Genomic DNA, 14,558 nt, shown 5'->3' on the forward strand with positions numbered 1-14,558 from the left:
GTTGCTTCTTTTGGCACAAATGTTAATTTACTTCCATATTTGTATCATTCTACTTCTTTCTGCCATCTATAATCTTGCTTATTATCCACTGCCTTTATCATTACATTTCTACAACTTGCCACCTCCTCTAACTCTTGCTAGAACGATTCTTCAATGGTTACGACCACTGCTTTGGAAATGAAAGTTGGGATGGAAAGTGACATTAACAAATGTTAATTTGCCTACCAGCATCTTTCCACATAGGCTAAATGTCGATAAATATTATGTGTTAGGCTTGTGATGTTAAATCCCTAACATGCCAGGAGCATCTTGCAGAGTTAGGTGAACCTACCCACCCAATTAATGGGATGAAGACAAAAATCCTCTGATAACCCCTCCTTCTAGTAACATTTCCAGAAGCAAGAAGTGTTCCATTGCCAACATAATACATATTTATTAGAAACACTTAGAAAATGCAGAGAGAGAAAATTAAAACTACCCCATCCTTCTGAGATAACCCCCTTCACTCAAAGACAATCATTATTGCTTTGATGTTCAGTTTTTCTTCTTTAGTCCTTTATTTTTAAGTGGATATATTTCTTGCTTTACAAAAAAAAAATGAGATCATACTCTGTATGCCGTTATAACCTACTTTTTGTAGTTGACTATCTTGATCATCTTCTAGGACATAATTTTAATAGCTGCATAGCATTCTGTTATGTGGGCATACCATAATTTTCATAGCCAGACCCTTATCAAAGTTGTTTCCTTTTTTGTTGGAGTGTGAGAGGCTACCATTAAAATCATGCTGTGACCCCTCAACGAGAAATCTTTGTGTACCTGTGTAGTGGTTTCCTTAGTATAAATTTTGAGAATTGAAATCCCCAGGTTGAAGGACGTACAACATGTTCAAGTTTTTTATTAAGACTACAAGCTAGTTGTACTAATTTCCATTTCCACCAGCAGTCTGGGAGAGTTCCTGTCTCTGTGTGCACGGAAAACACGTTCATTCAGCAGACCTGAGTTGCCATAGACCTCGTCGCTTACAAAAGTTGTAAAAAGAATTAAAATTGTAAATGAATCCTAAAGGAAGTGCTGGGTGTGAGGACATCCACATTTAATTTTAGAAGTCCAGAACAGAAACACAAACAGTAAGAAAAAATGAAAAATCAGGCTTTGTGGTTGTGTGAAGCTCCATCCACTGGCCATCACTCCACACATGTAAAATCTGGTGGTTCTCAGGGGCCTGAGGCAATAACCTTGACTTCTCAGCACAGGCTGGCTCTGAGCATAAAAATCTCCACTGCTATTACTGCCACTGACCTTTGCAGTGGAGAGTTTTATCTGTTTGCAGCGCAAGGCTGGTCATTGTTAGTTTGCCTGGGTTCTTTGTTGTTTTCCCCTAGATCCATAGAAACAGAAAAAAAGGCAGGGATTTTTTTTTTCAATTTCTTTTTTCAATTTGTTCTTATTTTGAAGTAATTTTAGGTACAGGAGAATTGCAGGAATAGTACACACAGAGTTATATGTTTCACCTGCTTTCCCTAATGTTAGCATTATGTATAAGCATAGTCAAATTATCAAAGCTGAGCAATTACTATTGGCACAATGCTACTAAGCTGCAGGCTTTATTCAAATATCATTGTTTTTTTCAATAATGACCTCTTTATCGTTGTTATAGGAGAGTGGGTACTTTTTTAATGTTGCCAGTTTAGGACGTGGTAAAGCAGAAACCCACAATAAGAAATATATCCAACACTAGGAAGAAACAACTTCAAAGAAGCTGTCCATAATTTTCCAATCAATGTAACAAGTGAGTGTGCACTTACTAGGCCCATGTTGATCGGGTCACCATCAAATCCCAGGCAATGCCCTGAGGTGTATTTATGGCCCACACACACAGTTCTATATCTTGCAGAAATCTTGTAGAAAAGCCAGTTTTCAGCCCCTCTCTATCTATCACACTTGCAACCTGACTCAATTGACAAAGTCACAGAGACCTGTGTGCCAGATGAATCTGGGCTCCACTTTACTTGGTTTGGTGACTTTGGCTAAGTTACTTCATTTCTTTGAGTTCAGTTTCCACCTTTGAAATGGGACTTTGGTTTGTGAGGAATAAATGAAATAATATATTCAGCACCTTGCTAGGCCCATTGCAATCATTCTGCCTAATGTTAGTTCAACGACAAAGTCATTCTCAGAACTAAGAATTTTCTCATATGATAATCTAGACCAGTGTTGTCCAATAGAACTTTCCATCATGATGAAAACATTCTATTTCTGCCCCATCCGGTATGGTAGCCACTACTCACATGTGGCTATTGGGCCCTTGAAATGTGACTAGTGCAATTGAACAACTAAAGTTAAATTTAAATAGCCACATGTGGCTAGTGGCTACTGTATTCAGCAGCACATCTCTAGACATTAGAGATTTGATTTGAAGACCTGAGCAAAGAGAAGCCAGAAGTCTGAGCTAAGGCAAAGTTATTGTTGGGACAAGCCAATGGGCAGAGGTGGTTGGTCTTTTGTGTGATCAGAAAAACCAGAGGGACATTCAGTGGATCCAGGTCCTGCTAGGTCTAGAAGGAATGCCTGGTGGGGTGATAGCAGGAGGCTTGTGGCACTTTCTTTTGCCATGCAACAGTGCCAACAGCAGCAGCATAGGGTATTAAGGTGATTTTTAAGTTTGGAGTTACCATTTATTTTGGAAGCCAATAGTGGAATGGAAGAAAGCCTTAGGGCAATGCTAAAACCCACATATCTCTAGCTGGGGCTAGGGATCCTGACCATACTGGCAAGAGAAAGTTTGCACATCTTGAACGAAATGGTAAACAGTGGTTCCCTGGAACCTGTCTCCAAAACAGTCGGGGGGGGGGGGGGGGGCGCGGTGGTTTCAGGTGACACAGTGAGCTTGAAAATAAGAGTAGAGAGTGCAGCCCTCCCAAGGAGACCTGTCTCTTCCAACAAGACATCTTTGGTAGCCCACAGCTCTATGTTCTGACCTCTTTGTGCTCTGATATTCACTCTCCATGGAGGGTTTTTAAAGCACAAGAACAGTCTAAGTATGAAAAAATCAAACAAAATTTGGATGGGTTAACCCTACCACACTTTCAGGGAAGAACAATGTTCAAATGTTCAGTTAGGATCTCTTCTCCTTCTCCCCACCTGCGAGAGTGTGTTTTCTTTGACATTTGAGCTCATTCCCCCTGTCTCTGATGTTTTCCTCACTGCCCTTTTTGCCTCCTCACTGAAGCAAAAAGAAAAGAGCCTCAGCTAATTACTCTCAGATCAAATAATACTGGTTATTGTAATTGGTCATTGTCCGAAAACACTGAGTTCTTCTTAGCCCTGAGGTTGCCTGGCACGGCTTAGTTAGCTAACTATTCCGGGAATGTCTCTATTATCTGTTTTACTTTGTAAAAGAAACTAGGGATTTGTTGAAAGCTGGTAATAAAAGTCTGCCCTGGTCTGAGCTGAGACTGCGTGGAGAGGGCCTGGGAAAGCATGACCTCCATGAATCAAGTTGCCCCCCCCCTCCAATAGCCACTCAATGATGTTATTTGGTTTCTCTGTGTTAGAGAATAATAAACCCACTAGGTTTTCTTGCAGGCCAACACTCCCTCATTCTCAGGGCCTCTGGCATGGTCGAGGGGCGCAAAACAATTTTAATGACCAAACTCTCTGAAAGTAAAATGGTTCATAGAGAAAAACTAACAGACTCACAAGTGGCTGGCTCTCCCAGAGGCATCTTCCTGGGGCTTGTGGCCCCAGAGATCCAGGTGCTGAGGGCTGTGTGTTCAGTGGACTGAGGCCCAGGGAAATGTTCCTCTAACCCCGCTTGAAAGATCAGCTTTCCAAGGTGGTGCTTACCTGTTCCAGATGTTCTGAAGACTTTGAGGCTTAGGAAGTGAGAACCATTCTGGAAAGCACACACAGACACATTAAAAACCAAATATAACCCTAAAATCCCATTGCCAAAATATTATTAAAATTCTACTGTTCTTGGTGCGCCTGGGTGGCTCAGTTGGTTAAGCTGCGACTTCAGCTCGGGCCATGATCTTGCAGTTTGTGGGTTCAAGCCCCGTGTTGGGCTCTGTGCTGACAGCTCAGAGCCTGGAGTCTGCTTCAGATTCTGTGTCTCCCTCTCTCTCTGCCCCTCCCCTGCTCACACTCTGTCTCTATCTCTCAAAAATAAATAAACATTAAAAAAAATTAAGAGAAAAATTCTACACATTCTTCTTGGTTCAGGCAAAGAGAGTTCAGGCACCAGATAGGCAAAGTGAACAATGTTTAAGGCATCTTCTCACTGTGGATTTTTATGATTCTGTTGAAGGTCACTATTACAGGTTGAATTGTGTCCCCCTAAAATTGATACGTCAAGGTCCTAACCCCAAGTGCCTCAGAATGTGACCTTATATGGAAATAGGTCATTGCAGTAATAATTAGTTAAGATGAGGTCATTGGGATGGGCCCTAACCCAATATGACTGGTGTCCTCATAAAAAAAGGGAAAATTTGGATACAGGGACAGATGTGTGTAAGAGAAGATGTTGTGAAAAGACCCAAGGAGAAGACAGCCAGCCACAAGCCAAGGAGAGAGGCCTGGAACAGATGTTGCCCTCAGAAGGAAACAATCCTCCCAACACCTCAATTTTAATTAAAAAAAAAAATCTTTATTTATTTTTGAGAGACTGAGAGAGACAGAGCCTGCGCAGGGGAGGGGCAGAGAGAGGAAGAGACACAGAATCTGAAGCAGGCTCCAGGCTCTGAGCTGTCAGCACAGAGCTCAATCCGGAGCTTGAACCCACGAACCATGAGATCATGTCCTGAGTCAAAGTCAGACACTTGACTGACTGAGCCACCCAGGTGCCCCCCAGCACTTCAATTCTAGATCTAGCCTCCAGCACTGTGAGACCACAGATTTCTGTGATTTAAGCCACTGAGTTTGTTGTACTTTGTTACTGCAGCCTTAGCAAACTAATATGGTCACAGTATTCACTAAAGTCAAACAAACTTTTAACAACTACTGTGTGCAGAACAGTACCAAGTTCTGGGAGAATACAAAAGAAATCAGAAGAAACCTCCCCAACCTCGCAGAGCCCACAATTCATTTGAGAGAACAAAGTGTGCATGTGTCACGTGTGCACGCGCGCACGCACACACACACACACACACACACACACACACGAAAAGTCACGTGATGAACAATGGGGCAAAGTCTCAAAGGCCCAGAAGTGGTAAAAAGTGATGGGTCTAATTTTATATGTCACTTACAGTAAAAATGAAAGTGAATTCTGGCTTGAATAACCCCACATGGATGATGATGAAGTTTGTCATTTTCTTTGGAGCACTCTTTACAACTTTTCACATGTGAACACACGTGTTTCTATGATTCTTGGTATCGACACTATTTAATCCCAAATAAAACCACCAAAGAAGGGGACAATTTCTCATCCATTCAAGAAGTACTAACTGAATGCTTACTCTATGTTCAGGGGATAAGAGTTGCTGCAGGGGCTATAAACTGAAGCTCCTTATCAAATCCCTCTATTTCCCACTCCAGATTGAGAAGAGAGTATTTCAGCTCTCATTTAAAATGATGTTTCTTCCTTGTGCTTTTCTTGGGCCTGAAATGTAAGTGTTTTGTTTTTAAAAGAGCTCTTCTTCCCGCTCTTAGAGGAATGGAGTACGCCAAGACTGTTAACCCAACAAAGAATTTATTCATAGTTGGGCAAAAAATGATTTTGATAATACTGGCATATTCATGTCTGTATATGCATTAAAAACAGACCTGGAAGACTATGCATCTGATAGGGATAATGGTTCTGGGTTTACCCCTGTACTTCTATGCTTATTTTCTTCAATGTATTTTTCTTAAAAACACATGATTTTATAACTTCAAAAGTAAGTTCAGTTAAAAATAGATAATTTATAAGGGCGCCTGGGTGGCTCAGTTGGTTAAGTGTCTGACTTCGGCTCAGGTCATGATCTCGTGGTTCACGAGTTCGAGTCCCGCGTCGGGCTCTGTGCTGACAGCTTGGAGCCTGGAGCCTGCTTCCGATTCTGTGTCTCCCTCTCTCTCTGACCCTCCCCCCATTCATGCTCTGTCTCTCTCTGTCTCAAAAATAAATAAACGTTAAAAAAAAAACAAAAAAAAAATAGAATGTATAGACTTTGTAGAGTGAAAGGAGTGTTCAAAGAAAGTGATTTCCATGGAGTTTTCAAGGTCAGATGTAATCAAATGAGAACCACTTTGCTGGAGGTTTATAGTCCCAGATGGGCACAAAGGGAAGTGCTTGTATATATACCGCTTCGTCACTCTCTATTCAGGTGATCGTGCCTAAATACAAATAACCAGTAAAAATAAGAATATCTGGTATTTGTTTAGAATGTTTATTTCCAAACTACTTTTGGCTGCCTATTTACAGTTCTTCCCTGGCCAAACAAAATTAAAATATTTCCTCATTCAGTCATAAATCAATTTCCAGGGGCGCCTGGGTGGCTCAGTTGGTTAAGCAGCCGACTCTTGATTTTGCCTCAGGTCATGAACTCATGGTTCATGGGTTCGAGCCCTGCATTGGGCTCTGTGCTCACAATGCCACCGAGACTGCTTTGGATCCTCTGTCTCCCTCTCTCTGCCCTTCTCCTACTTGTGTGTGTGTGCTCTCTCTCTCTCTCTCAAAAAAAAAAAAATGTTAAACCAATTTTTTAAAATAAATTTCCAATCAACATAAGGAAATCCATTTCAGTGCTCTCCCATGTTTTGTTTTTCTGGTCCTACATACAGTCCTTGTGCACTGTGTTTTTGGGTCTTCAGTATTTTAAAGCTATTTCTAACTTAAGTGTTATTCTTTAGAAACATGGGTTTGGAATTAGCTGAATTAGGGCTTGAACACTGAACCTGGGGTTTGAAACTACTGTGTCAGCTTCACTGAGACCTTAAGCAAGATAGTTTAACCATAGCCAGACTGTTTCCTAAACTCAAGTTGGAGGTCGTATTCATCTCACAAGGACAAAGTGATTCATTGAATTCATTGAGATTTCTGAGGTAATGAATGTAAAGTGCCTGCCTCGCAGCATTAAACAAAATAAATCCTGTTCCTCTTTTTCTTCCTTTGAGAAGTGATGAGCAATGTAAATCCTGTGTGGTTTGGACCCAGGACCCGGGTTTTGAGTTCATACTATGCCACTTACCAGCTGTGTAACCTAAGGGTATTGCTTAGGACCCCACAGGCCCATCTGCAGAAGGGGGATAATTATTATTTCTGCTCTTTCGGGTTGTTGTGAGAATAAGGATGGTAGTAAGTGTAATGTGTTTCCTCACTCTTTTGCCTCTTTTCTTTCTGCCTCTTCTCTGGTCTGATGTGCCATGGTTTTCCTCTCTACTCTTGCATCTCAGCTATTTCTGCCTTATTGTTCTCCTTCAATAATTTGCCATTGCATCATAGTGAAATTCTAACGTGCTATAAGCTCTAGTTCTTACAAACCTCACTTGATTTCTTTTGAATCTTCAATGTGGACCAGAGGTGTGTTTCTTAGCTGTGTGCCGTAGTAACATGAACGAAGGCCCAAACACAGGTTCAAATCTCCCTCCTGCCACTTGTGAGCTCTGGGACTTGAGGGAAATTAACCTCTATGGTTAAGTAACTCAGAAGTTTCCAAATCTGTAAAATGGGAATACTTTTCCAGTTGCTTGGAAGGATTAGATAAGATGAAGCACTTGGAATATGGTAAGGGCTCAATAAATGTTAGGCTTATTCCTTTTTCTTTTTTTTCTTCTTGTTTTCATCTCTCGTTTTGGAGAGGCAGCATGGTCTACACAGTGGTTCTCAGACTAAGCTGCATGTTAGCATCAACTGGGAGAGTTTTGAACCAAAAGGAAACCCTGGCTCCATCCTGCAGAGTCTGATTCAATGAGCCTGGGGACAGCCCAGCATTGGTCTCTTATTGTGTTGTTATTATTGTCCTTAATGATCTCCAGATGTTTCTAGTGTGCCTCTAAATGAGGCAGAAGGTGCTGGTCTAGCAAGGAGGGTAGGGTCGACCACTCATCAGTGACTTCCACACACTTCTCTGAGGCTCATTTCCTCAAACAAGCTAGTTGTGAAAATTCAGTTAATCAGTATATGTAAAAATTGCAGAACATAGTGTCTGGTGCATACTTAATATATTTTTCAAAGATGTGAAAGAGGAAGCATGGCAAGGGAAAGATCAGTCCTCATAAATTCTGCCTGAGAGTTGTCCCAGGAGGCAATGTAGTAACATTGAATTTGAGGCTCCATGTCTTCCAAGACTGTGCTTGATTCTCTTCCCCCATCTATTTTGTAGCTACATTAGCTGAAATGGAGGGATTTATGTGTGTAGAGTACAGTTAGATTGCTGTTTTGAGGCACAGCTAAAGCCCAATGCTTGCTCCCCCTCCCCTGCCTCCACTCTCCTGGAGATAACCTGATGCTGGATGACCTTGCCTCTCTCCCATTGATTTTTCCCAGTAGTTAAGCTGCAAGTGATCAATGAGAGAATGATCCACAAACAGATAGGCATCCTACACAGCACCATTTCAAGCTTGTTTCTCTGGCTTCAGTAGCCTTTAAGATAATAGGTCTATAGGTAGCTTATTTTCCTTCTCTTTCCAAAAATGATGGTAAATCAATAGACTAAATTTTTCTCCATCTCCTCCTTCTACAATTTTCTTTTTCTTCATAATTATTTTAATAAGAGTTCTCATCTGAGTTCAATTAGAATTTGAGGTAGGAAAAGTGAAGAAAGTTGCAAAGGGAAACTTAAAAAGCTGAACATATTAATTTCCAAACTAAATGGAATAAAATTAAAATGAGGGCAGAAGTGTTGCTACCATAATACAATAATACATTTTTTTCCGTGAATCTTATTTCATAAGTGAAATGAGAAAGCTCTTTTCACAACAGATTCAAGTCAATAGAGATTTGCTGGTTGATTGATAAAACATCACAAGAACCATCTTGAGTCTTAGCTCAAGGTAAAACATTTTCTGGTTTCTATAGTCTTACCACAATCACCCTAAGGTTATCTTATAATGCAGCCTACTGAACTACACCTCTGGAATTTCCCAAATACAATGCATTCTTAAGATACCATATATTTAAATAGTTGATAATGTTGTTAGCCTTATTTCACTATCTCAAGCAGTAACCTTAAAACTGCATTGCAAAAATCTGTAGCTCTTCTCCGACCTCCCTTTGCCTTAACCACACTCACACCCTCACCGCTGCTTACTTCCTTGGTCTTTGGCTCAAGGAGACTAAACTTGGCTCTTCTGGTGCTTTACATTACCAGGCTTTAGATTCTGTTTGGGCTTTGTCAGCAGGATGCTGAAAGTCCATGATGCTCTCATGAGGGGTGCTCCGTGGCATTTGAACCTGGCACTCCAACTCACATTTATAGCTTATCACTTTTCTAACCCTGCATCAAAATTTTCTGTGGATTCTTAGAAAATATTCCATCCTCTGAAGCCTCTTTCTAAGGTAATGGTCTCTGCAGAGGAAGCGGAGGCCAGGCCTTGCTCCTGGTAGGTGGAGAAGGTGAAGGGAATGGGCATAATCCAAGTCTCTCATCTCCCCGGGCAGGGGGTGGAGGGGAGTACCATGTTTAACATCTGTCCACCTCCACAAACGATGTTTGAGCTATAACTTGGTCATGGCTTTTGGTGCATATGGTGTTTGGTGATGCATCATTTGACATTTACACTGCCCCATAGTCTCTACAAATGTTTAAGGGCCACCACATGTGCTCAGCCCTGGGAATGAACAGACATATATTGCCTGTCCCCCAATGAGCTTATGACCATACGATTTTCATGGTATTATGATTATTATCATCTCCTGGTCTTCTCCAGCCCCTCTGGCTGTTCCTTCTCAGCTTCCAAAGACCGCTTTTTGCCTGACCCTTCGGGACTGGTGCCCCACGGTTCTATCATAGTCTTCTTTCTCTTCACACTTTCCCTGGGGTAACTGAATTTACATGGGGGCTTCAAATACCACTTTAATCAGATTCCTTCCAATTTTGTATTTCTACATTGGACACTTATAATCACAAGCCTGTATTTCTGATTGCTTTTTAGATATCTTCATTTGGTGGTCCCACAGATATCTAAATCTCAAAATGTTCCAATCTTATACTCATTACTTTCTCCACAAATCTGTTCCTTCCCCCTTTCTTTTCTGTGCCAGTGAATGGGGCTCTCATTTACCCACTAGAATCCCATCAGTTACAACCTCCCCTGGACTCTAACTACCCAGATGCTTTTTAGATTTGTCCCTTCCATTCCTTATCCATTGCCACTGCTCTAGTTGACACTCGTTATTTGTCTTCTTAGAATCTATAATTTTTTATTAATTTTTATTTTATTTAAGATTTTATTTTTAAGTAATCTCTCCACCCAACATGGGGCCCAAACTCACAACCCTGAGATCAAGAGATGCATGCTTTACCAATTGAGCCAGCCAAGCACTCCTGTCTTCTGGAATCTAAGGCATTGCCACATTGCTTCTGATCTCCTTGCTGCATATCTGATGTCTTAGTGATTGACTTTGTTGTGTGTCGTGCAGACAGACTTGGGTTCAGCTACACCACCAATTTAATTTTACATATGGTATTCCAAGCAATTTAGTTGCTGTTGTTGATCATGATAGCTTTTTGTTTATTTATTTTTTTTATTTAAACTTTAGTTAACATACAGTGCAATATTGGTTTCAGGAGTGGAATTCAGTGATTCATCACTTACATACAACACCCAGTGCTCATCAGAAGTGCCCTCCTTAGCAAGCAATTTTTAAATTTAAATCCTTCCATATCACTTCCCTGTTAAAAATTATCCAATACCTTCTCTTTGCTTATTGGTCAAAGTCTAAATCCTTGGGATGATTACAAAGAACTTCTCAATCTAGTTCCTGTCTACCCTTCCAAGTTAATCTCCAGCAATGTACCACTACAAAGCTAACATTCTAGCTTCCTTGAGCAATTTACCTGCTTGGTACAATATCAAATAAACCTGCCTTCTTATTCCTTTGTGTCCAGTTCCATTGTCTGGAATGTCCTTTCCCTATTGCTCACCTGGAGAATGCCCACTTCATCATCTTTGAGACCCAGCTCTGTCTCTTTCTCTCAAAAAAAAAAAAAAATCCTAAATTTCCCAGGCAAACTAAGGGGGCCTTTTCCCCAGTGTTCCCAGAGGTCCCCAGGGGATGCTGCTAGAATAATACTTTCCAGGTTGTATTATTTATATCTTTCCCTTGTAGACTGTATTCTTTGAAGGCAGGTATCAATGTCTTATTTATTTTTTAATCTCCTAGTCCCTAGTACCTAGCATTCATAAATATTGGTTAAATGAATGAAAAATTGATGCCTGGATAAAAAATAAAAATGAAATAAATTTACTAAACATTATCCTTAAAATGTAAAAGGCCCTCAAGAGGGCCTACGTTCATGTCTTGCTTTGTGCCTTACAGAGATGGGTGGAAGAAGGCGCTGGCCTTGAAGGTAGGGAGGAGACTCTAGGTTGAGCCAGTTTCACAATATTTGGGATCTTAAGTCCCGTTTTTTTTGAAATGAGAAGGAATATAGCAGGGTTTCATTAAAAAAAAAAATTTTTTTTACCTGCTTTCACTCATTTGCAATTTTTCCTAATCTTAACTACTTTAAGATCATCTAGTCCTCCTCAATAAAAACTAATAATTGCCACCAAATAAATTAAAGATGAGAAAACTAAAAATAAATGTAGAAACTAGAAGAAACTATTAATGAAGATCAAAGTAGGCTGTGTATCTAAATGAACTTCACTGACTGATTAGGGGGACGGGTTAATAAAGACGTTAATAGTAACTCCCCAGGAGCTTTCGGCAGCCCTGCAGAAGTGCAATGGTAATGAGCCCAATCAGGGTTCACAGATTAGCTGTAGCAAGCAGGGGCTGCTACAGTCCCCATCCTGGGATCCCATTCACATTACATTCCAAAAACATGTCATCAAGCTCACAGATTCTAAGACCAAGTCTAGTTAGAAGGACATAAGCATTTGGAGATGAACTTGGAAAGTGTTATTAGCTGATCCCCAGTCTAGGACATTAATTACCATATCATCATATTTGCCCTTTAATAGCTGGAAGGTAAGATGGAATACAGCTGTGAGCACCACCTTGAAATTCAAAAGGTCTGGATATTCTGAAGCACCCCCTTCCTGGCTAGGTGACCCTAAGATAAAGTAGGAATGATAACATTGCCCCTATCTGATAGGGTTGTTGTGAATCAAAGTAAAACAGTGTGAGTAAAGTGCCTAACTCATAGTTAGTGCTCAATAAACAGTAGTTATTATTACCCAGAAATAAGGTGAATAATAACTTACATGTATGTCCTTGGTCAAGTGTGTAGAACAAGGATTATTAGAGTCATAGAGGATGTGATTGGAACTAGAATTGCACGTTTTCTGACTCCTGATCACTGATTTCATTTAACAAATATGTATTAACTCACTACTATGTACTAGTTAGGGGACATGTGTTAAATACTAGAAGCACTAGAAGTGGTCAAGTTTGCTCTGTAGAAAACTTAAGTATTCTTTCTACCATACTAGGATTTCGGTGAAATCAATAAAGATGATACTGATGCCTTCTGTGATTTAGTAGCTTTTACTAGACACCCATTATGTAGCACATAGACATTAAGGATTCTGCCAGGGAAGAGCCCATGTCATAGCAGGCAGGCATCTCACAATAGTTTAAGTCAGGGGTGCAGAATGGAGCCTTCACAAAAGATGGCCTTAACAGGTACTCACACTGACTTAGGTAAAAATTTGAAAACTGAGGGTTGGCTTTTAGAGAGTACAAATTCAGGCAAGGTTTAGGCCTAAGCAAGCTAACATAGAAGTCAGTTCTGGCACTGGGAGGTGTGCCTAACATCTAGAGGGAAGCTAAGAAATCTAAGGAAGGAAACATAAAAACAGGTATAGCTTCAGTTCTCACATACCTTGAACCCTGTCAAGTCACTGAACCGCTGAATGAACCTCCATACTGGGTAAAACAGAATGGGAACTAACTTGTTTTGTGCACCTACTAGAAGTTAGGAATCATGGCAGATGAGGTTCAATAATTTCACTTATGTCTCAGAACCACCCTGCAAAATGAGACAGAGGGATGCAACATGCCCAATGGAAAGAGAACAAAGTTTGGTCATGGATTGACTCATCTCCAATCTAGGAAATGCCTCTGGGTGAACCTGGGAGAAAACCTGCCTCCTCATGCATAAAACTGTGCTACTCTTAGCAGCATAGACCCTGGCAGGCAGTGGGAAGAAGAAGTTATGTGTGTTCTGTGCCTGGTACATAGGAACACTTTTAAAATGACAGGATTGCTCCCATTTTGCAGGTTAGGGAATTTCCTCAAGTGCCCCAGGTAGTAAAAGGTGGAGCTTGGACTTTCTGTTTCATGAGGAATTGGTGTCCATAATTAAAACCTCTTCTATCAGTAATTTTCCCTCGTTCAGCCCACTGCATAACTCCCTTGGCTAACAGCTCATGTGACAAATCGGATGCTGATGCAGATCTTACATTGTGTTCACAGCAAACACACAAAGACATGCTCAGAACCCTCTGAGCGCAAAGCATGGTAGCTCTTTGTCATCCCAAAAGGGACAAGGGTCATTTTAGATTGCAATCATCATCTGTCCCATAGTGGTGTCAGATGAAGTCAGATTTCAGCTCAAACTAAAACATTCCAAGAGTGAGGTTAGATTGCTCTCATGTAATGCTATCTGCTGTCGGTATTCCATGCCCGTTGTTTCCTGCTTCCACCTGGTGGTCAAAAGTTGAAAAAGCAGGCGTCCTGAAAATAACTGGGCGTCAGCAGGATCCCTTTGCCTATGGCTTATAGTACATCTGATTCTGGGTCCCTGCAGGGCTTTTAGTACTGCTTTCCTGCCTTTTGATTTCCACTGAGTTCCTCCAGTGGAAAATCTTTCCATGTGCAGTGTTCTTTCCTGGGGCTGAAAGAACCAGGATAATCCCGGATGCTTCCCTGCAGCTGAGCTCATGTCACAAATCAGGCATGATTTTCAGCAGATATTTCTTTAAAAGTTTGAAGGCCTCTGCGGACTCTATTCCCTTCTCAATGGGAACAAGCATCAAAGAGACAGGAATAAAATGCTTTGCACGCACATCAGGAACTAATTGCCAATTTGGCAAATGCATTGACTAATGTCATGCACTGTTATTTCTAAATCCTCTCCTGTCCTTGACCCCCAGTATCTAGATGTAAACTTGGAACCATTAGTGGAGGAGGATAAAGTCTTCTGGTGCTTCAAATGGAATTGAGAGGGATTTAAACTCAGCGCTTTTGAGTGTAGTGAAATGAACCCAGCAGTACATTAATGCTAGGATTTGAGCTCACACAGCATGAGCGCTTTCAAAACCCATGTTTAAGGAAGCAAACAGAGCCACGGCAGACCCTTTCAGTGGAGCAAAAGGAGTTGGATGAAACAATCAATGACACATTAAAAACCACAACTGGGCTGCAATCATGTGGGCACAAAAAAAAAGTTTTTCTTTATCACAGG

At 40.9% G+C, this 14,558-nt stretch overlaps 1 protein-coding gene across 4 annotated transcripts in view; it reads right to left on the reverse strand.

Annotated features, from left to right (window-relative positions):
- The window catches only part of CDK15 (cyclin dependent kinase 15), an 82,518-nt gene that overhangs the window by 16,999 nt on the left and 50,961 nt on the right, over positions 1 to 14,558 (reverse strand). For all 4 annotated transcript variants that reach the window (XM_019436633.2, XM_019436635.2, XM_019436632.2 and 1 more), the window contains exon 11: positions 3,850 to 3,898. In XM_019436633.2, coding sequence (XP_019292178.1) covers positions 3,850 to 3,898 — 49 coding nt within the window. The remainder of the gene's footprint in view (positions 1 to 3,849; positions 3,899 to 14,558) is intronic.

The sequence above is a fragment of the Panthera pardus genome, unplaced genomic scaffold (genome assembly GCF_024362965.1).
Source record: "Panthera pardus isolate Hobbes unplaced genomic scaffold, ASM2436296v1 HiC_scaffold_10, whole genome shotgun sequence".
Classification (NCBI taxonomy): Eukaryota; Metazoa; Chordata; class Mammalia; order Carnivora; family Felidae; genus Panthera; species Panthera pardus.